The following is a 23,369-nucleotide window of genomic DNA, read 5'->3' as shown; positions in this document are numbered from 1 at the left end:
TCTCTCCAAATATCCAGCCCAGCTTGTTGCTGCATGAACAACCAGGAGAAACTGCCCCAGGACCCTCATTCCAGACCCCATCTCCTCCAGCCCATACAGGCAGTGCTCTCCCCCTTGTCACTGAGGTGGTTCCAGGGACCCAAGAGACACCTGTGGGGAGGAGATGTTGGGTAGGGACATGGTGTCCTTCAGTGCTCCTCATGGTACCTCCTGCTGGGCTTTGTGCCGCTGGTCACAACCCTCTGAGCCTGGCTGTTCAGTCAGTTCTCAGTGGTGCTAAACAGGAATATGCCCATGAGCACATTGGGCTGCACTGGGAGGAGCGTGGCCACCCAGCCAAGGGCAGTTATTGTCCATCTTGACTCCGCACTGGTGTGGTCACATCTGGAGTGGGGTGTCCTAGTGGGAGGTTCCCCACGCTGGAGGGAGCTGTCCGATCCCTAGATCCAAGATGTCTCCTGCCTAGAGCCCCCATCTCCTCCCTTGGATTTCACTTTTCTCAGTTCAGGATTCTCCTCTCCTGACAATTGCATTGCAGTCAGGTACTTAACAGTTTGCAATTAATTCCCTTTCCATCCTTCCTGTGACTCTTGAGCATAGTGAGCTCTTCTACCACAGCTTGCCAATCACGGCAATTACCACAAGCTCTTTCCTCTGACAATGTGTAACTCTAAGTCACCCTGTGCCTTCATGAGTAATCAGTGACAGCACCTGCCATCCTGCCAACATCAGTTGCTGTCAGGTGAGTGACTCACAGCACCCCAGCTGAGCACAGTTTTAGATCACTTACAGTGCAATGTTAGTGTGGTGGCAAGGGTGACTATTGCTACATGGACAAAGTATGCCAGGCCTCATCAGGTGAGACACGATTCAGAGTCATTTCTACATGGACAGGAAATGCGAAGGCTAAAGGGAGGCCCTCCCATTGAGTCAAAGTTCAGAATGGACCCCCTTGCTTTCTCAACTCCTCCTCAGAGAAGAGTCTAGGCGCAGCTGGATGCAAACTTAGACATGAGCTGTAGATCCAGTCTGGGGCTAAGAGACACAGAGGGTAGGGGAAACACCTAAGGGATTATATTTATATATGGCCAAAGGCTTGCATGTGCTCACTCAATTCCTTATGTCACTTAGCTGGGATTTCAGAGTTTCATCATTCTGCACCTCAATGTCCTTAACTCCCCTCCAGGGGCCTGGGGTCAGGTGGATTGCAGTCTGCATCCTTGGTCTCTTGAGGCAAACTCTCAGGCAAAGTCCATGTCAATAAATAACCAAACAGAGCAGTACAGCAGGAGGGCTGACTCGAGCTGCTGCCTTTGAGGTCTCAGCCAAGCATAGAAAACCCCTGGGTATTTATACCCTTACAGACTGTTTACCCACCCCTCACACCATGATTCAATCCAATAGCAACAGTTGAGTCTGGAGTCTTCTTGCTTCTTAGTGGATCCTTTGCACTGACCTTGGACAGGCCTTTACTTTGCGCAACTGTAGATATCGTTTACAGTCCATAGCTGCTTCATGCCAGCCCTGAATGTAGCTTTTTCTCTGAATGAAGCCTATTTGTTCACAGAAGTGTACTGCAGACCTTATCTCGCAGGTGGCGATCATAGCCTGTAGCTGCTTGTGTTGCCATTAAGTAAAGGCTACAATTGCAAGTGATACACTCTTCAGAGGCATTTTCTTAAGCTAAAAGACTCATATTGACAACATGGTCACCTACAAAGAAAAAAAACCAACACAATTACAACACTGTCTGTGAAACAACACCATGCTAGTCAACAATGATCTTGGGTATCCACTGTAAAACACCAGTGAAGGGACTGTCCACTCCCCCTGCCCATGGCTACTCCATCCTGGATGATGGTACAGCCTTTGCCTATGGAATTGAATAAGTCAAGAAATTAACCACGGACTCCTAGGGCTCAGTCCACCCACACCTGACTCTACACCTCCGGGTAGAGCAGCTCCAAGACAAACACACACATGCAAAGACTGACGCTCCACAGAATGCTGCAAAGACTGACGCTCCACAGTATGCTACAAACACCGCCACTCCAACAGCACCAAAAACGTTCAACAAGGAGCACAACAACAACAGATGGCACCAAAACAAACTACAGGGAGGCAGTCGTAAGGCAAGAGGCCTCTACTGCAACCCCAAAACAAAAAGGAGCCGAACATCACGGCTCCTTACAAGATGGCAGCACTGGCACCACAAGCTGCTGCAAGACCTAAAGACTTCAAGATGCTGGGATGAAGTGCCAGTCCATTAGACTGGATGGGTAGATGGCAGAGCTGCCAATGCAGCCTGGAACAACACTATAAACCACAACTGACCAGAAATGTCTGAGGCGCAAGAACCATCTACGCTTTTGGCTGCTGATACAAGAAAACCAGCACCCAACTGGCAATAGGCCAATTGGCACTGGCATTCCAGACCCCGGGATGGCACCTGAGATGCCTGTGGTGCCCCTCGGGCACAACGAGACCCCAGGATCATCTCAAAGGTGCAAGACAGGCTTCCCAACGTACACAACACAGACACAGGCTGGAGCTGCCCTGCCCAAGCTGGCATCGCACTGTAAGGTTCCCTGCACCCTTTAGCCACCCAAAGGGGACTGTTCCTGGATGGCCCTTTTCCCTCTGAGAACTTTAACCCCACCCGTGCAACTCCCAGCCCCTGCGCCTCCACTTAGCTTTCAGAGGGCCAAGGGACTGAATCCATCCACAGAGGAAACCACCACATGGGCTCACGGGGATCTTCCTGCAGTTGCTGCATTCCCCTCCATCCCCTGCAATAAGAACAGAAAACACACACTCACTAAGCAGTGCCAGCACGAAGTATTGTGAGGTCAATGCCGACCCCTTCCACAACACCCACCTCCTCCTAGGTTCCCAAGCATTCCATTCAGCCTCTCATGCCATTGGCGCGGGCAGAAACTCTCGTCACTCGTGGCACCTAAGACAGCAGGAAACAAAAGAAGTCTAGCGCTTGGCACAAGTCCCCAGCCCCACACTGCTCCTCGTCCCTACCCCTGCTCAACACAAACAGTCCTCTGAGTCCAAAGGGGTCCACAAAGCGCCTGCAAAACAAGAAGGAAACGCTGAACCAAATCACCAGGCACTACTGTGCTCCTGAACACCAACCACTGCCTCACCTTCGTGGCTGCTGGTCGGCATGCAGCTTCGCCCCTCCGAGCTTGCCTGTAGCACCTGCTAAAACAAAGGCACATGCTCAGATGCTGCCCAAAAGCACAGCCTGCCCGCAGACAGTCCCATCTCCCACTCCTTTACCTTGGCTGCTGGCCCACCTGGCCTCCGTCACTTTCAAGTGCCACACTGCTGACCACATTGAGGTTCAGCTACCACCTGTAAAACACAAGCAAAGGATGCTCAGACCTGCACCACAAACACAAGACCTAAAATGAGATTGTTGCTTCAGCCCAGCACTCCTTGCTCACCTTGCCCGAGGAGCTGCAGTGCTGATACCCGGCTTTCCTCTTGGCTTCACACCTATAAAATAGAGAAACAACCAAACTTACATAGAGGCACACGGCACACCTTCTCTCTGAGACCTCGCACCGGCCCACCTGCTTACAGCGCTCTGCTTGCCTCTTCCGTCGCTCTTTTGGGCCAAGTTGTCCCTCTGCATCTGAAATCAAGTCACTCAACAAGTCACCCAGGTGCTGATCAACAGCCTGACCATTCCACAGGTCTGCTTTCTATTCACAAGTAACACCTGAAGCTCTAATCAAGTCCCTAAAACACTGGTGAAGGGACCATCCACTCCCCTGCCCACAGCTGCTCCATCCTAGATGACTGTACAACCTTTGCCTACAGAATTTAATGTGTCAAGAAATTAACCATGGACTCCTAGAGCTCAGTCCACCCACCCCTGACTCTACGCCTCCAGCCAGAGCAGCTCCCAGACAAACGCGCACATGCAAAGACTGACACTCCACAGAATGCTGCAAACAACACAACTGCAACAGCACCAAAAACGCACAACAATGAGAATGACTCCAAGACCAGAGATGGCATCAATCAAAACAACTGGTGGGAGGCAGTGGTGAGGTGAGTAGCCTCTACTGCAACCCCAAAACAAAAAGGAGCCGAACATCACAGCTCCTTATGAGACAGCAGCACTGGCACAAGAAGGTCCTGCAAGACCTAAGAACTTCTTCCCAGCATCCTGAAGTGCCAGTCCATTAGACTGGATGGGTAGACAGCAGAGCTGCCGACACAGCCCGGAACAACACTATGAAACACAACTGACCAGAAATGTCTGAGGCGCAAGAACCATCTACGCTTTCGGCTGCTGATACAAGAAAACCAGCACCCAACTGGCACTAGGCCAATCGGCACCGGCATTCCAGACCCTGGGACGGCACCCGAGATGCCTGTGGTGCCCCTCGGGCACAACGAGACCCCAGGATCATCTGAACAGCGCAACACAGGCTTCCCGAAGTACACACCAACGCAGACACAGGCTGGAGCTGTCCTGCCCAAGCTGGCATCGCACTGTAAGGTTCCCTGTGCCCTTTACCCACCCAAAGGGGACTGTTCCTGGACGGCCCTTTCCCCTCTGAGAACTTTAGCTTCCCCCACCCTGCAATTCTCAGCCCCCGTGCCTCCACTTATCTTTCAGAGGGCCAAGGGACTGAATTCATCTTCAACATACGAAAACACCACATGGGCTAACGGGGATCTTCCTGCAGTTGCCACCTTCCCCTTCATCACCTGCAATAAGAAAAAAAAAATCACAAGCACACTATTGAGCACCAGGATAATATTTACCAGTACTAGTCCACTAGCCATTGCTCATCTTGGCTGAGTTCTGGGAAGTACATTTAAATGATCCACCAGGGGCCACTGCACACTGCAAGGCTTCTGGGGACAACACTGTGTTTTGTGGGTGATCAGGGAGGCCATGAGCCACCCCAGAGCCAGAAAGACACTCTGCCTTATGGCCCTGCTGCTTCCTTCAGAAATGCTAGAACTCCATCTACAGATATGAGACACTCACTCTAACCCCCACTAGATAACCTGAGCATCAGTCCTAGGAGAAGAGATTATATCAGCAGCTTGGTATACAGCAGTAAAACCAAAAAACAACACTGCATTTTCATTGCAGTCAGAAGTTCAGGGAAAATGCAAAGCTCCTAGAATTAAATCAATAAATTAAGCATAGTTACAAACATACTTTCTAGTACAGCTGCTGTTGAACCTTTGCTGCTCCTGAAGCTCTTACCTCTAGCAGACACCTCCACTTCTCCAAACACGTCTGTCCATGCTGATTAAACAGCTCAAAAGCTGCCCACTGCTGAAGGAGCAGCAGAGAACCAGCACCAAAGCAGCCCTGGAGCAGAATGTGCTCTCTGCCCAGGGGCTGGGGCTCAAATACCCCAGGCCCCGCCCACCCCCTTCCCACAATCCCCTGGGGCAGGGGCGGGGAGAATCATCCTGGACCCCGCCCACCATCCTTACCAAATCACCTGGCGAAGGGGGGGGGTCAATCACCCAGGCCCCACCCACCACCTTTACCAAACCACCTGGGGAAGCGGTGGGGTCAATCACCCCAGGCCCCGCCCACCAAGGGACCAAAGCACCTGGGGAAGGGGCGGGGTCAATCACCCCAGGCCCCGCCCACCACCCTTAACCAAACCACCTGGGGAAGGGGCGGGGTCAATCACCCAGGCCCCACCCACCATCCTTACCAAACCACCTGGGGAAGGGGCGGGGTCAATCACCCCAGGCCCCGCCCACCATCCTTACCAAACCACCTGGGGAAGGGGCGGGGTCAATCACCCAGGCCCCGCCCACCAAGGGACCAAAGCACCGGGACCATCACTGGCAATGACAGCACCTGCACTTTTCTACCTCTATGCAACCGCAATGGGACTGAGTACAGATTTCAACTTAGTTTTTTTAGGATGTAGATAGAAAATTAAATACAATAACTATATTATTAATAAAATTGTGTCTTGAAATTTCCGATAAAAAAATTAGGATGCTATTGCATTACACTAAATTTCTAGCAAAACCACAGATACTACCTGACTTGTACCAGGTGTACATTCTGGGTAGGACTGAATGACAAAGCATAATTAGATTCCACAAGAATCTCTTCTAAAAAATAACCCGGGGCTTGCTTTGCCTCCCCAGGACCCCCCTCATCTTCCAGGGCTCTCTGGACCCTCCCCAGCTATCGCCTCATCTCCCTGGGGCTCCCCTGAGATCCACCGTCCTCCCCAGGGTTCACATCGATTCCCCGAGGCTGCCAAGTTCTCCCCAGGGCTCGCCTTGGTTCCTCAGGGCTCCCCAAAATGTGTCTTGGTTCCCCAGGGCTCCCCATTCCTCCCCAGGGCTCCCCAAAACGTGTCTTGGTTCCCCAGGGCTCCCCATTCCTCCCCAGGGCTCCCCAAAACGTGTCTTGGTTCCCCAGGGCTCCCCATTCCTCCCCAGGGCTCCCCAAAATGTGTCTTGGTTCCCCAGGGCTCCCCATTCCTCCCCAGGGCTCCCCAAACCGTGTCTTGGTTCCCCAGGGCTCCCCATTCCTCCCCAGGGCTCCCCAAAATGTGTCTTGGTTCCCCAGGGCTCCCCATTCCTCCCCAGGGCTCCCCAAACCGTGTCTTGGTTCCCCAGGGCTCCCCATTCCTCCCCAGGGCTCCCCAAAATGTGTCTTGGTTCCCCAGGGCTCCACATTCCTCCCCAGAGCTCCCCAAAACGTGTCTTGGTTCCTCAGGGCTCCCCAAAACGTGTCTTGGTTCCCCAGGGCTCCCCATTCCTCCCCAGGGCTCCCCAAAACGTGTCTTGGTTCCCCAGAGCTCCCCAAAACGTGTCTTGGTTCCCCAGGGCTCCCCATTCCTCCCCAGGGCTCCCCAAAACATGTCTTGGTTCCCCAGAGCTCCCCATTCCTCCCCAGGGCTCCCCAAAACGTGTCTTGGTTCCCAGAGCTCCCCATTCCTCCCCAGGGCTCCCCAAAACGTGTCTTGGTTCCCCAGAGCTCCCCATTCCTCCCCAGGGCTCCCCAAAACGTGTCTTGGTTCCCCAGGGCTCCCCATTCCTCCCCAGGGCTCCCCAAAACGTGTCTTGGTTCCTCAGGGCTCCCCATTCCTCCCCAGGGCTCCCCAAAACGTGTCTTGGTTCCTCAGGGCTCCCCATTCCTCCCCAGGGCTCCCCTACAGGCCTCCGTCAGACTCTGTCAGACTCGGCCGGGCGCTGTCAGGCCCTGTCGAACCTGCCAGGCCCTGTCAAGCCCTTGAAGGCTCCGTCGGGCTGTGTCAGGCCTTGGCAGGCTCCGTCACTCTTTGTCGGGCTGTGTCAGGCCCTGTGGTGCTTTCCTGGGCTCTGTTCAGCTCTGTCGGGCTCTCTCGGGTTTCTTGGGCTCTGCCAAGATCGGTCGGGCTTTGTCAGGCCCTGTTGCGCCTTGTTGGGATCTGTCAGGCTCAGCCGGGCTCTGTCGGGCCCTGTCGACCTCTGTCGGTCTTTATCGGGCTTTGACGGGCTCTGTCAGGCTCTGTTGGACGTTCTCAGGCTCTGTCAGATTTTGTCGGGCTTTGACAGACTCTGTCAAGCTCTATCGGACTTTGTTGGGCTCTGTCGGGCTTTATCAGGCTTTGTCGGGCCCTGTCAGGCTCTGTTGGCCCTTATTGGGCTCTGTCGTGCTCTATCGGGCTTTGCCGGTTTCTGTCGGTTTCTCTCGGGATCTGTCGGGCCCAGGGGCATGGTCTCCAAGCCGGGGCTCGGTCCGGGTTCCCCTTTGGGTCCTAGAGCCCCCCCAGCCCCGGGGACCAGGACAACCCTTGGGGGATGGGAGGCGGGAACCCCCTTACTCCCATTTGGGGGTGCACAAAAAGGGGGGGGCAGGTGATGGCCTGACACCAGCCCGGGGGCGTTGGGGGCTCCTTGGGGGGGTCACGGCAGCTCGTGGGTGCTGGGGAAGGGGCCGGGGGGTCCCCACGGCATTTGGGGGGCTCTGGAGGCGACGCCCCTACTCAGATCCAGGCGCTTTCGTGATTCCCAGGGCGGTCCCCTCGGTGTCCTGGGGGAGGATCTCTGGAGGTCCCCTCAGTGTCCCCGGGGGGTCCCCGCTGTGTCCTTGGCTCCCATGGAGAGGGGTCCCCCACCCCCAATAGACTCTGCCCATAGCCCCCCCGAGCCCCCGCATTCAGCACTGGGGGTGGAGCTGTGTCCCCAAACGGCGACCCGCCCCCAGCCCCTCCCGGAGAGCAGAGATAGCGGTAAAATCCATCATTTTAACGCAATGGGAGGCCCAAGGGGTGACCCCCCCCAAGACAAAACCCACGGCCCCACGGTCCCCCCAGTCCCACACACCCCAGGGGGGGCAACAGGAAATAAATTACGGAGGAGGGGCTGAAGGGCAAAGGGGCGTGGGGGGGTTGGGGGTCACCAAGCACAGGGTGCCGGGGGGGGCCAGGGGTCCCTAGGGTGCTGGGGGGGGGATCACGGGAGCTCATGGAGGCTCTTGAGTGTGTGGAACTCGAGGCACTGGGGGGCACAGAAGCAGCGGGGGCAGGGCAGGGGTGGCCCCATATTTCTTTCCTTTTTCTCCACTCTCTCTATCGAGTGCCACTTTACGGGCAAAACAATAAAGTAACACTGATGATTGAATTAGAACCCCTTGCCATTTTGGTTGCCTTAATTTTGCGCTTTGAGATCAAGGTAAACGAACCATCATGAGCCCAACACCAAATGGACTGTGACAGGCCTGGAGCACAAGTCTTATGAGGAGCAGCCGAGGGACATGAGGGTCTTTACCTGCAAGAAAAGAGACTGAGGGGAGACCTTATCGGTCTCAACCACTACCTGACAGGAGGTTGTAGCATGGAGGGTGTTGGTCTCTTCTAACAAGCAGCAAGTGATAGGACGAGAGGAAATGGTCTCAAGTTGTGCCAGGGAAGGTTCAGGTTGGATATTAGGAGACATTTCTTCATGGAAAAAGTTGTGAAGCAGTGGAACAGGCTGCCCAGGGAAGTGCTGGAGTCACCATTCCTGCAGGTGTTTAAAAGACATTTAATTGGGTTTCTTAGGGACATGGGTTAGTGCTAGAGTTAGGTTAGGTTATGGTTGGACTCGATGACCCTGAGGGTCTCTTCCAGCTGAAATTATTCTATAATTCTATTGACAAATCAAATTCAGGGCGGTTATTCCCTTTAATGCCAGTTACAGGCCTGCAGTGTTACGTGAGGTGCATTGGACATGCATTGGGCAGGGACAGCGATGGTCCTGTCCAGGGCAGCCATCCCCATCCACAGTGAGTGTGGGACAGACACCCCAGACAGCACTGCAGACAGATTCGGTGCCTTTGTGCAAGAAACTCATTCCCACCTCTGAAGCATCGCAAGATCTGTCCCTTCTCTATCCAGTAGATGTAGGGCAGCCCATGAATAGGAAGCGCTTCACACCGTGGTATCCATGCGTATAGCTACACTTCCAAATCTCCTTTTTTTCTTTTCACCACCCTGTTCTCACCCCCTTGATAACACAATCAAGGAACAGACAAACCGTTGTCACCTTGGGCCTGTCAGCAGCACCTTGTCATTCCTAGAGATCAGTGACACGTCTGCCCAAGTACCTCAGGGGCAGCAGAGACGCCACTGACAAAACACACGTTTCCTTCCAGGTCTGTCATTGCCAGCCCTGTTTCTCTCTGGCCTTGGGGATAGCAGGGCTTGCTCACTCTCCTGTTGCCCCATTTCAGCCCTAACTTTCCATCTGCCAAGCACTGTGACATTGCTCTGCTCTGAAGTCAAACCTTTGCACACATGGGGACCTGGATTCTTGAGACCAACCAGATTTCCCTAAGCCTCTCAGAGCTTGGCCGGGTGCTACAGCTGAGCTGCCACAGCCCAACTGTGCACTGATGCCCTGAGCCAAGGGCACAGCCAGGACAAGCTGCAGCCTGTGCTGTTTGACACCCATGGAGTCACCGCCAGGCGTGGTGGGACAAGTCACACAGCTTGGGGTGCTGCACTGGCTGGGTACAGGCTTTTCAGGAGAGACGGGCTGGAAGGGTCAGCAGTGGGATTCCCTCAGAGTGAAGAAGTTGCTTGGATGTATGGAGCTCCTTTATGTGGGGAGTGACCAGATGGGTTTTCCCTTGTGAGTGAGGGCACCAATGACAAAGCCTGTGGGGGCACATGGCCATGCCCCCCAACAATCTGGTGCCACCGAAAGTGGGGCACAGCAGTCAGGGAGAGGCACCAGCATAAGGAGGAGAAAGCAGCACTGAAAGACTGTGCTAGGGAAATTGGAAGTTATTTCCTTTTTCTTGAATAAACTCTGGATGGAACCCTGCTACTGCTGCCATTTTAGTGGCCTCTTTCTGGGCTCAGGAGAGTCCTGGAGGCTGAGGCCCCTTTTCTTTAGGGGGCACCGGGGGCTCCCCGGGCGAGCGGTCCCTGCCCTGGCTGGAATTGGAGGGAATGCGGCTGCAGCAGTACAGAGAGAGTCCAGACCTGGAGAAACTTTGGGGTTCCACCACCAGGAATCTCCTGAGTTTCAAAAGGGGAAGCGGCCAGTTCTGTATTGGGGCAGGAGAATAACCCCATCCATCAGGACAGAGCAGGACCTGACACGCTGAGCAGGGACCCTGAGGAGAAGGGCCTGGGCACTACAAGGGCCGCCACACAAGCCCGTGCCGCACGCTCACCATGACCAAGGCAGCTGCACACGGGGCTGCATGAGGAGGAGCGTGGGCACCCAGACACCTGGAGTTCTCATCCCATTCGGTTCAGCACTGGTGTGACCCCACACACACGGGTGTGTGCCAGTGTGCGGCTCCCAGTTTGGAGAAGCAGGGAGGAACTGGAGAGTGCAGGGCTGTGCCAAGGCAGGGGTCAGGACCTTGTGCACATGGTGTGGGATGCTGAGGGACCTGGGCTGCTCTGGCCCAGCAGCGCTGGGGAGGCTGCAGCAGTGTAGGAGTAGCCTGAGAGTGCTGGAAGGGTGGTTTCCGAGATGGTGGAGGTTTTCTTCATAGTGAGAAAGAGCATGAGAAAGAAATAATGGCACACAGTGCAGCTGGGGAGGTCCAGGCTGGACATGAGCAGGAAGGAATGTGAGTGGAAGGGCAGTGCTATGGTGGAGCAGGTCACCCAGAGGGAGTCTGCATCAGCCCAAGGCTTTGTGCTTCAAGGAACAGCTGGGGAGGATGGAGAGAGATCAGCAAAGGAAGGAAGATGCTCAGACAAGAGCAAGGTGGGCAGCAGGGGGGATGTCTCCAGCCTGCAGGGAAAGAGGTGAAGGGGATGCCACAGCATAGGACAGGCTGTCGTGGAGATGATCAAGGGATGTAAAGAGGCTGAAAGCCCCCAGAAGACATGAGCTCCTTCTCCCCTTGGCTGTGGCTGTTGTCTCCAGCTCTGATGCCTGTGAGGAGACACCTTGTCCTTACAGCACAGGGGCCTCATGGCCTCCTTGTCCCCAGCCAGGAACCTGGGAGGTGTGGGACCATAGTCCTGCCCTTGGCCTTGCACAGCCCCACATCACACTGTCCCAGGAAGGGCCCTGGGCAACGTGGGAGGGACAGGATCTGCCTTCTCAGGGCTGGGGGTCAGGGCTTGGCCCTTTGGTTAATGAAACACATCCAGGTTTACTGATCATCAGAGAGACCTTCACCTTGCTTGTCCTGACCTGGCATCTCTGCCTCCAGTTTTCTTCTCTAACCAGACCCTGGGGTTGGTTCATCAGTAGCGTTCCTCAGGGGAATCCATTAACATTACAAGAAACTTTGGAGTTTGAATCTGACTTGGACTTCTTGAGAGGTTTCTTCAGCTTCCTCCAGGGTCTGAGGTTCATTGACTCAGCACCACAGCCACCAGACGGGTCATTAAAGCGCCTTGGGCTGCTCCTGTGCTGCTGAGCTGGGCTGGGCTCCTGGGACAGAGGGAGCTCATGGCAAGCGGCAGCGCTGCAGAGAGACAGCTCTGCCCAGGAGCAGCTCCTCTGCAAAGCGCAGCAGGGCTGAGGGCTCTGCCTGGGGATCTCAGGGAGACGAGCAAGGCAGAGAGAGATTAAAGGTGGTCAGGATTGGGAGGATAACTGAGAGCTCACTGGAGGAGAATTCTTTGCAGCCCTTGCCATGGTAAGTCTCTGGGTGCAGGGCAATGCAGCTGTAGCTCCGGGAGGCATGTCCTAAAGCTGGAATAGCCACAGCTTGTGGGATCGCTATGGAGGGGACTCTTCTTCAGCTATTTTGAAAATCAAAGCAGATGGTTTTGCAGCCAAGGGTGCCCAGGGCTGTCCTGCAGAGCAGGGTCCCTGCACCCCAGGGCTGTGCCGGGGCAGGGACTCTGCCGCCTGCCAGGGTCAGCGCTCAGCCTGCCCGGGGAGATCCCCACGGTGCTGTGGGGAGAAGCTGTGGAGGGAAGGAGAGACCTGTGTCAAGGCAGGAAAGGTGCTTCTGCTGTTAAGGGGGTGCTGTGTGGGTCAGGGCTCTTTCACCGCTGCAGATCACCCCCAGGATTTTTCCAAGTGGATGCCTCAAGCAGAAGATCAATGCAAGGATTACCAGAGAGATAGGGAGCTTTCCTGAGCCTGCCTTTTCAGTTTCCTATCCGAAGGGTTGTGGGGTGCAGGAAAGGATAAAATGAAGATGAGCTCTCATGCTTAAACAAGTCACTGAGACTCCTGAACTGCAACTCAGAGTCATCAGTACATCTGCCAGAAGCCTCATAACATCCCTTCAGCTGCTGCTCTGCCTCTGCACAGCACCAGCATCACATTGGCTGTACCCGTCAGTCTTAGTCTGACCTGTCCTTTTTCCCAGTCTGCAAACAGGAAGATGCCCCCAGGCAGTGCCCTGTGAACAGGCAGGATCTGTAGGGCCAGGGTGAGGGCACAGAGGGTGGGATGGTCTGTGAGCACTGACAGGGAAGAGACATGGGCAGGGAAACGGTTCCCAGGGGGAAAATCTCCAGGCAGCAGGGAAATGATCAGAAATGAGAGGAAACTAAACTCAGAATTGTTATCAGAGAGAGAAGACAGAAAACTCCGTATGATCCCCTGCAGTGCAGATCCCTCCTGTGAGCAGCCCCCTCGCCTCCTCTCCCACCCAGCAAAGCCTCTGTCCTCAGGGCTGGGGGCTCCAAGGCATGAAGCAGCTCCTGTGCAGCCAGAGCTCCAGTTCCCTCTGCAGAGCACAGGGGCTGAGAGCAGCTGCCCGGCAATGCTGGTGTGTGGGAGGTGGCTGCACAGCTGGGGAAGGGTGATGCTGTCTGAGTGCCCGGCTGCCTCTGCCCTGGCCTCTCTCACACCCACCCTCACCACAGTTTCCTTCTTGCTCCACTGCTCTGGGTCACTGTTGGTGTGATCTGGTTCTTGCTGTCAGGCTCTCTGGGGATGGGAGTTTCAGCTGCAGAGTCACAGCCTGATCTTGTGGGTCCTTTCCTGCAGCTGTGTCCATGGGAACACGTGTCCCAGCTTTGCTCTGAGCTGTGTGGCTGTGGGCAATGCAGTGTGTGGGGCTGGGGAATGAGCTGAGTCTCCTTTAATCAAATGCCATCATTAGGACACTTGGATATCTCCTGGGAGTTTCCTTAGAAGCTTTGAACTACCCTCCAGGATGCAAACCTGTCCTACAGCATCTGTTTGTTATGTGAAAGCCCCATGGAGGAGCACAGAGATGCTGTGACAGAGAGAATGCTGTTGGATTTGTGAGATGAGCAGTTTCTTGGCTAAACATGGGATGCTGAGACATTAGGAAAGGGTGAGACATGTCATGGTCTGAGGTGGATCCCTCTGCTCTCAGCAGTGCCTGGTGGCTTTTCAGGGTAACATGGCAGTGTGATCAGCCTCCATCTCAGAAAGGTGCCAGCCCAGGGCAGCTGCAGCAAGACAGAGGGACAGAGCAGCTGCCCTCACTCTGCACTGACCCACAGGCATCCTCTGGTCTCGCAGGACTCTCTTTGTTCTCCCTGAGTGCAGCAGAAATGCTGAGGGTTTCTAACATCCAAGAACACTCCCCAGGGTGGGAGGGGAGAAGGAGCTGTAGAAACGCCAAACCTCTCAAACTCAGTTCCTCAGCCCTGCGGGTACAGATGCTGACAGTCCCTTCTGCAGCAGGAGCGGTTCCATCTGACAAAGCTGAACCCCAGGACTGGCCCCTGCCCCACCCATCACACAGGGTCAGGCTGACCCCTCAAGAGCCCCTGGGCAGAGACCCTGCTCTTCATTGCACACTCATCAAACACTGACCAGGACTCCAGCCAGGATGTTCTCCTCTGAAAGAAAAGCTTCTCTTTGTGGGAGGGTCTGTGGGAAATGGCTTTGGTTTTTCCCAGACAAGTCTCATCTAAACCGTCACTGTCTTTTCCTCCTTGCACAGGTCCTCATGCCCACAGGCAGCAAATGTCCAACAGCAGCTGCATCAACCAGTTCCTCCTCCTGGCGTTCACAGACACACGGGAGCTGCAGCTCTTGCACTTCTGGCTCTTCCTGGGCATCTACCTGGCTGCCCTCCTGGGCAACGGCCTCATCATCACCACCATAGCCTGTGACCAGCACCTCCACACCCCCATGTACTTCTTCCTGCTCAACCTCGCCCTCCTCGACATGGGCTGTATCTCCATCACTGTGCCCAAATCCATGGCCAACTCTCTGTGGGACACCAGGGCCATCTCATACTCGGGATGTGCTGCACAGCTCTTTTCGTTTGCCTTCTTGATAGTAGCAGAGTATTCTATGCTCACCATCATGTCCTACGACCGCTATGTTGCCATCTGCAAACCCCTGCACTACGGGACCCTCCTGGGCAGCAGAGCTTGTGTCCACATGGCAGCAGCTGCCTGGGCCAGTGGGTTTCTCAATGCTCTGCTGCAAACGGCCAATACATTTTCACTGCCACTGTGCAAGGGCAATGCCCTGCACCAGTTCTTCTGTGAAATCCCCCAGATCCTCAAGCTCTCCTGCTCAGATGCCTACCTCAGGGAATCTGGGCTTATTGTTGTTGGTGTCTGTTTGTTCTTTTTGTGTTTCGTGTTCATTGTGGTGTCCTATGTGCAGATCTTCAGGGCCGTGCTGAGGATCCCCTCTGAGCAGGGACGGCACAAAGCCTTTTCCACGTGCCTCCCTCACCTGGCCGTGGTCTCTCTGTTCATCATCACTGCCATGTTTGCCTACCTGAAGCCCCCCTCCATCTCCTCCCCATCCCTGGACCTGGTGGTGTCTGTTCTGTACTCAGTGGTGCCTCCAGCAGTGAACCCCCTCATCTACAGCATGAGGAACCAGGAGCTCAAGGATGCCCTGAGGAAACTGATGGCTGGATAATTTTCAAAGGCATTAAACTTCTTTTCTTCTGCATATCACTCATGACATAACTCATGACAGGTCCAACCTGTCTTTTTTATATTTCATAGTTGTAGATCACTTTTTGGAGTTAGGGGAAGGCTTGTTTGGTTTTGCTTTTTTAACTATGATAATACTGCCCACAAAGATATGTTATTATTCATCCCACTTCTAATTATCTGTCCACCTTTATAGTTCAAGTGAAAGACCTTGTAAATGAGAAGTTGTGCTCTCTGTGTATTTAAACGAAATAAATGACCCTGCAGTGAACAGTTTGTCTGAGATCTTTCCTCTGCAACCTTTGTGAAGCTCAACACAAGGTGTCTGTGGGCAAAGATGGAGGAAACAGTCCCAGCAGAGCAGCTCTGCCAGGGAGCACCAGCCTTGCTCTTCCCAGAGTCCTTCTCTTTCCACTTCCCCACTCTCCTTCTCAGCCCTTGTGCTGCTGCAAGGCCTGAGGGCTCCCAGGGCTTGGTCACAGTCGACCTGTGTGTCGGTCCTGTGACCAGGACAGGCAATGGGCACTTGTGTGACAGAGCTGGCCTCGGAACAGCATCTCCAGCAGCAAGGGGATCTCCTTAGCACAGTGCCCGAAGGTTTAGATCTTCTTCCAGAGTTGTTTTAAAGAACAGGCCTAAGGAACAGACTCTCAAGGGGCTCATTGTTTTGCGTGTTTCTCTGTGGGCTCAGTGTGATGGGATCAGGGTCCCAGTGTGGCTTTCGAGGGACTTCGGGCTGGTTGTTCAGCAGTTGCTTGCTGGTGGCCAGCACCCACGCACATGGTGAATAAGACTCAGGTCCCTCTGAGCACCCTCCGTGGCCACCCAAGAGTTTGTGTGGGACGCGGGCAGTGGCAGTGACCACCATCAGCTGGGGCTGCCTCCCAGTCTGGCCAGTACGGCCCCGCAGAGTCACCACAGCCCGGGCACCACAGCCCACTTGATCTACAGAGCAAACCCCCAGCTCGGGGGCTGTGGGGAGCGTGGGGACAGGGTGCAGGAATGGCAGCCGGGCCAGTGCAGGTGTGCTCTCCCTAGGGAAAGGTTTTGCGGAGAGGTGGGATGTCCCAGGAGAAGAGCAGGACACAGTGTGTGTGCAAGAGAGACATGGAAACAGTCTGTCATGCTGCCGGGTGCCAGCTTGGGGCTGTTGCCTCTTGCAGCCACCACACCATTTTGATCATTGTCCTCTCACCAGGGCTCAGAGAGCTTGCTCTACCCCCATGGAAGGACACCAGATGACTAGATCAGAAGTCCAGGTGTGCACTGAGGGGAGATGTGAGCATGGTGGTGGTTTGGTTTGGTTTTTCAGTTTTGAGGGGTGTTCTCAGGTTTTCGGGCTGAGCTCCATGGTCTCACTATAAGCACCCAGGGCAAATCTCGAGAGGCCCCTGTGTACCTGAGGTGTTTGCCTGGGACTGGCAGGTATCAGACAAGACTGATAGAGCCATGTCACTTTTGTCATTTGCAACTAGTATTCAAGACTTGTGCACTTAATTAGATAAGTTTCGGGACTGTAGGTAAAGAGGCAGGTATGTAAAGAGCACTGAGAAGAAGTGAGAAGAGTTTTCTAGTTATATCATAGAATCATAGAATCATTTCAGTTGGAAGAGACCCTCAGGATCATTGAGTCCAACCATAACCTAACTCTAGCACTAAATCATGTCCCTAAGAAGCTCGTCTAAATGCCTTTTAAACCCTTCTAGGGATAGCGACTCCACACTGCCCTAGGTAGCTTGTTCCAATGCCCAACAACCCTTTCCAGGAAGAATTTTTTCCTAATATCCAATCTGAACCTTCCCTGGCACAACTTGGCGTCATTTTCTCTTGTCCTATCACTTGTTACTTGGGAGAAAAGACCAACACCCTCCATGCTCCAACCTCCTTTCGGGCAGTTGCAGACAGCGAGGTCTCCCCTCAGCCTCCTGTTCTCCAGGCTGAACAGCCCCAGCTCCTTCAGCCACTCCCACCACACTTGTGCTCCAGCCCCTCACCAGATTCGTTGCCTCCTCTGCACTCTGTCTGGTATTTCAATATCCTTCTTATGACGAGAGGCCCAAAACAGAACACAGGATTCAAGGTGCTGCCTCACCGGTTCCAAGTACAGTGGCACAATCACTTCTCTAGTCCTGCTGGCCACACTATTCCTGATACAAGCCATGATGCTGTTGGTGGCCTTTTTAGCCACCTGGGCACATGCTGGCTCATGTTCAGTTGCTGTCAGTCAACACCCCCATGTCACTCTGCCACGCAGCTTTCCAGCCACTCTTCCCCGAGCCTGTAGCGCTGCCTGGGGTTGTTGTGACCCAAGTACAGGACCTGGCACTTGGTCTGGTTAAACCTCAGACAACTGGCCTCAGCCCAGTGATCCAGCCAGTCCAGATCCCTCTGTGTGGCCTTCCTTGGTGTCATCTGCAAACTTACTAAGGGTGCACTCAATCCCCTCATCCAGATAATTGATAAAGACATTAAACAGAACTGGCCCCAATACTGAGCCCCGGGGACACCACTTGTGACTAGACAACTGGATTTGGCTCCATTCACCACAACTCTTTGGGCCCGGCCCTCCAGCCAGTTCTTTATTCATCACAGATACACCATCCAGGCCATGAGCTGCAGCTTCTCCAGGAGATGCTGTGGGATACGGTGTCAAAGGCTTTACTGAAGTCTAAGTGCACAACATCCACAGTCTTTCCCTCCTCTACTAGTTGGGTCACCTTGTTGTAGTAGGAAATCAGGTTGGTCAAACAGGACCTGCCTTTCACAAACCCATTTTGACTGGGCCTGATCACATGGTTCTCTTGTAAGTGCTGTGTGATGTTAGCCAAGATCATCTGCTCCACGACCTTCCCCAGCACGGAGGTCAGACTGACAGATCTGTAGGTCTCCAGATCCTCCTTCCGGCCCTTCCTGTAGATGGGCGTCATGTATGGCAAGTGCAGAAAAGTTGTAACAACCAGGTGCAAACTTCAGTGGAGAATCTGATGTAAAGAAAAGTGATGTAACTCTCAGGGGGAGTTTGCTTGGCTTGCTTTCTGCAGCAGAAAGGAGAAGCCATGACCTCCAGGCAATGGGAAGGGGGATCCTGCCCCTCACACATGGCTCAGGGCTCTTCCTGGGACCGTGGGATGTGGGTGTGCAAGGCCGAGGGAAGGACAACACTGGTACAACAACTTCCAGCTTCCCCATGGGGCTGCAAGGAGGCAACGAGGCCCCAGTGCCGTGAGGACAACATGTCTTCTCCTGGGCCTCAGTGGTAGAGACAACTGCCATGGCCAAGGGGACAGAGACCTGGGTTCTGTTGGTCCCTTCCAGCCTCACCAGCGCCCTTTGCCATCTCCATCACAGGCTGTTCTGCACGGTCCTACACCGGCCCCTGTTTCCCTGCAGGCTGCAGACACCCATCTGCTTCCCCACCTGCTCTCACCCCAGCATTTCTGTCCCTTCCCTGATGTGTCTGCACCCTCACTGGCTGTTCTTTGGAACACAAACCATGGGCTGATCCAGCTCCCTCTGGGTGACCTCTTGCACCACAGCACTGCCCTTCCAGTGACATTTCTTCCTCCTGGTATCCTGTCCTCACCTTTCAAGTTGCATTTTATGATTATTTTTTTCTCTCTCCTGCTTTTTTGCTCTATCAAGGAAAGCTCGACCATCTCAGAAACTGCTCTTCATGCAGGGAACCCAACCCATTAGGCTTCTCATTGTCTTTTACTTGGCCAGAGAGAAGTCACCTCACCATGATCTTCTAAATCCCATGAGTGCTGCTGACCTTTCAGCTTCTCTGATAGACACGACCATGTTCCTGCTGCTGACCCGTCATGGTCTCAGGCAGAATGGACATGACAACATGTCTCCAAGGCCTCTTCCTGGGTAGGGCCTGTGGGTACGTAGGCAGAGATACCTTCCCAGCTCTGTTCCTACTACTGGGCTGTCACCTCCAGAGACAGAACTGACCTCACTCTCCCCTTCACAGCCAAAGTCTCTGAACTCAGTTATGAGTTTCCTAGACACAAGTGATCTCATAATCCCATACCCATCCATCACCCTCCTTATGGGCCACAACCTGACTAGATAAAAGTATGCTTGTGTTATCAAATTGATCAAATCTATTTCCTACTAAAGATCTGAGTGGAGAAGCATTCTTTACAGGACTGTGAAATGTTGACACCTTTTCTATGTCCTTTCCTGCCTCTTCTATTTTTTTTTTCCTTCTTCCTGGTTGCTAATTGCGAATTTGCTACCCAAAGTGCAAAGCCAATCCCACACCCAGAGATGAGATATTGTTTATTACAGAGTTGTGCAAGTCTGGATGCTGGAATGAAACCAGCACATCGGACAGAGATGGAATAGCCATTACATACAAAATCTTATCCCTACATTCAGACCCTCATGCAGTCCTAAAGAGCCAAGTGATTACACAATGGCATATTGGTTACAGAGTCGTTTTACCACTACGCAGACTTATTGAGGAAGGGACCCGGGCTGAGCCTGGGTCTCCCATCCTAGCGATGTGTATTTTACTATTATAATGAGTGTATAACAAGAAAAGTTCAGCTAAAGGACACTTGATGTAACAGTCTTGTGATAGATGTTAAAACAAGACTCAACTAATAGTGCGGGCTCCAGAGTGTCTGCACTGCAAGGACAGTGTTCTTTGCAGGTTCTGATTAGGTGTTTTTAAAAGTCACTTTTATCTTTGTTAGAGGAGCAGACTGACCAAAACTGAGAGGATTTAGATAGCTTAGGTTAGCAATTGCAGGCAGGATTCATTCTTTTAACTGGTAAGGACTACTTATTCTGTCTTCAAACACCTCTCCAAGGTAAAGGTTCGTTGAATCATAGAATAACTCAGGTTTGAAGAGAGCCCTGAACATCATCTTGTCTGACTCTCCTGCTCAAGGCAGGGCCAACCAGGTGAGGTTGTTCTAGGCCCAGCTTTGCATCATCCACAAAGGAGCTGAAAATGTGCTCCGTGACATGATGCACGGGGAGAATAAAGACGTTCAACAGAGTTGGCCCAAGTACTCATCACTGAGGGATGCCGCTAGAAACTGGCTAAATACAGGACTTTGTACCACTGATGATATTTGGGCTTGGTCATCCAGCCACCTTCCCACCCATCATAACATCCACATCTTCATCCCAGATCTCACCAATCTTCTCTAAGGCCACCACAGGAGACCATGTCTGGAGCCTTGCAAAGCTCCATGTACACAACAGGCCTTTCTTTCCCCTGCCACTTTGGGTTCAGCAATCCCTTCCTTGTCCTACAAGAATGTGACCCGTCCCCCTCCCAGGGACAGACGTAGGCTTAGCAGCCTGTAATTCTCCCAGTTCTCCTTCCTGCCATTCTTGAAGATGGGTTTGACGTCTGCCTTTCTGAGGGACCTCTGAACCTCTCTGGTTACTCTGTCACTTTTGAGACCACAATCCAGAAGTTCCCACAGGGAAAGAGGGGCAGGTGTAGGACTGTGTAGAACAGCATGTGATGGAGATGGCAAAGGTGATGTAGCAAATAGGGACACTTGAGATGAGCCTGTCCAAGGGAGCTGAGATGAATCTCACCAGGCCACTGGCGTTTGTCCCTGGAGTCACACACAGAAATGTCAGGTTCTGTCAGGTGTCCACATCTGAGCTGTCCTCGTGGACTCATAAAACACATTGAGATATTCAGGGTTGGACACTTTCCCTTTTACACGCAGAAGCAGGAGTCACAGTGTCTCTCTGTGCTCCTGTTCCTGTTCCCAAAGGATGGGAGGCACCTCAGCCCCATGGTGTGTCTCCATGTTCTGCGTTCATCTTTGATGTCCCTCATCATTAGGAACGGACATTGGTACAAGGAAGCACATCACAGTGCTGCATTCTGGTGCTTTCCTATGGGATATTAGTCCCAACATGATGTGACCTCAATAAACTGTCTGTCTCACAGGCCTTCATGGAACCCCAAGGAATAGCTGATGGTGTTTGTGCTGACTCGGGTTCATGTCACCTCTCGTACATGATGTGCATGCTCACATCTCATCTGAACAATGCAAACATGAACAGCTGAAATACTCATTCAGTGTAATTCCATGGAGGGACAAAGAACTCTGAGCTGTGGTGAGAGGCTGGAAAAGGTGGTTGTGAGGGGCCAGTCCATGACGATGCCCTGGGACAGCTTCCATGGGGTGTCCAGTGCACAGGGGCACAGCCCAGCCCCTGCTCTGCTGGTCCTGCAGGTCTCTGGCAGGAGGCCTGGCTGTGAGAGGACACTGCTGTGTGCCCAGCCCTGCACACACACACTGTGCAGCTGTACCCTGGTGTTTGCATCTGCATGTCACTTCAGCATGTTCTGCAGAGAAGCTTGGAAGAAGAGCTAAACCTTCAGGCCCTGCCCATAGGAGATGACCTTTCTTTCTGGAAAGGCCGTTCTGAGGCCAGCTCTGTCACAGCAGTGCCCATTGCCTGTCCCTGCCTGCGCTCACAGGACTGACACACAGCAGGACGGTGACCAGGCTGCCAGAGCACTCAGGCCTTGCACCAACACAAGGGATGAGAAGGAGAGTGTGGGAGTGGAACGAGAACAGCTCTGGAAGGCCAAGCGCTGGTGCTCCCTGGCAGGGCTGCCAAGCGAGAGCTCTTTCCCCTTCCACCCATGCACACAGGAACTGTCCCTGCAGCTTGAAAAAGGTCTTGGAGTTCGGATGTCAGCAGAAAACACTTTGCTGGGGAGCCCTTTATTTTGCTTAAACACAGGGAGCATGATTCCTCATGGACACAGACACTCAGTGAGAAAAGAAAAGCAGGCAGTGAACTAAAAATGGAATTACAGTATTATCATAAGAGAAAAACACAACTAGAGACAAAAAATACTGCACACAGGATGAACCTGCAATGAGTTAGACTATAACTCGTATGTAGAAGAAGACAGAGACAGTTTATAGCTTCAGAAGAAATCCAGTCATCAGTTTCCACAGGGCATCCTTGAGCTCCTGATTCCTCATGCTGTAGATGAGGGGGTTCACTGCTGGAGGAACCACTGAGTACAGAACAGACACCACCAGGTCCAGGGATGGGGAGGAGATGGAGGGGGGTTTCAGATAGGCAAACATGGCAGTGATGACAAACAGGGAGACCACGGCCAGGTGAGGGAGGCACGTGGCAAAGGCTTTGTGCCGTCCCTGCTCAGAGGGGATCCTCAGAACAGCCCTCAAGATCTGCACGTAGGACACCACGATGAACACAAAACACCCAAATGATAAACAGAGACTAACCAAAATAAGCCCAGCTTCCCTAAAGTAGGACTGTGAGCAGGAGAGCTTGAGGATCTGGGGGATTTCACAGAAGAACTGCTCCACAGCATTGCCCTTGCACAGTGGCAGTGAAAATGTATTGGCCGTGTGCAGCAGAGCATTGAGAAACCCAGTGGCCCAGGCAGCTGCTGCCATGTGGACACAAGCTCTGCTGCCCAGGAGGGTCCCGTAGTGCAGGGGTTTGCAGATGGCAACGTAGCGGTCATAGGACATGACGGTGAGAAGAAAATACTCTGCACCAAACAAGAAACATACACAGAAGACCTGGGCAGCACAACCTGCAAAGGAAATGACCCTGGTATCCCACAGAGAGTTGACCATGGATTTGGGCACAGTGATGGAGGTGGAGCCCAGGTCCAGGAGGGTGAGGTTGAGCAGGAAGAAGTACATGGGGGTGTGGAGGTGCTGGTCACAGGCTATGGTGGTGATGATGAGGCCGTTGCCCAGGAGGGCAGCCAGGTAGATGCCCAGGAAGAGCCAGAAGTGCAAGAGCTGCAGCTCCCGTGTGTCTGCGAATGGCAGGAGGAGGAACTGGGTGATGGAGCTGCTGTTGGACATTTGCTGCCTGTGGGCATGAGGACCTGTGCAAGGAGGAAAAGACAGTGACAATTTAGGGGAGACTTCTCTGGGAAAAACCAAAGCCATTTCCCACAGACCCTCCCACAAAGAGACTCTTTTCTTTTTCCAGGAGAACATCCTGGCTGGAGCCCTCGTCGGTGCTTGATGAGTGTGCAATGAAGAGCAGGGTCTCTGCCCAGGGGCTCTTGAG

General features: G+C 53.5%; 1 protein-coding gene across 1 annotated transcript; it reads right to left on the bottom strand.

Moving 5' to 3' along the window:
- Window positions 1-1,692: 1,692 nt before the first annotated feature.
- LOC135999334 (olfactory receptor 14J1-like) lies at window positions 1,693-22,777 on the bottom strand (the record flags this gene model as incomplete). Its single annotated transcript, XM_065652894.1, has 10 exons — window positions 1,693-1,713; window positions 2,752-2,789; window positions 2,879-2,956; window positions 3,156-3,210; window positions 3,459-3,510; window positions 4,679-4,737; window positions 5,485-5,549; window positions 5,715-5,722; window positions 5,773-5,780; window positions 22,316-22,777. Coding segments are annotated over 10 exons (846 nt in total), but the record flags the coding sequence as incomplete, so codon positions are not given.
- Between the last annotated feature and the right edge of the window lie 592 nt (window positions 22,778-23,369).

The sequence above is a fragment of the Caloenas nicobarica genome, chromosome 28 (genome assembly GCF_036013445.1).
Source record: "Caloenas nicobarica isolate bCalNic1 chromosome 28, bCalNic1.hap1, whole genome shotgun sequence".
Taxonomy (NCBI): Eukaryota; Metazoa; Chordata; class Aves; order Columbiformes; family Columbidae; genus Caloenas; species Caloenas nicobarica.
Note: the sequence above shows the minus strand (reverse complement) of the source record. Positions and strands in the feature narration are given on the sequence as shown.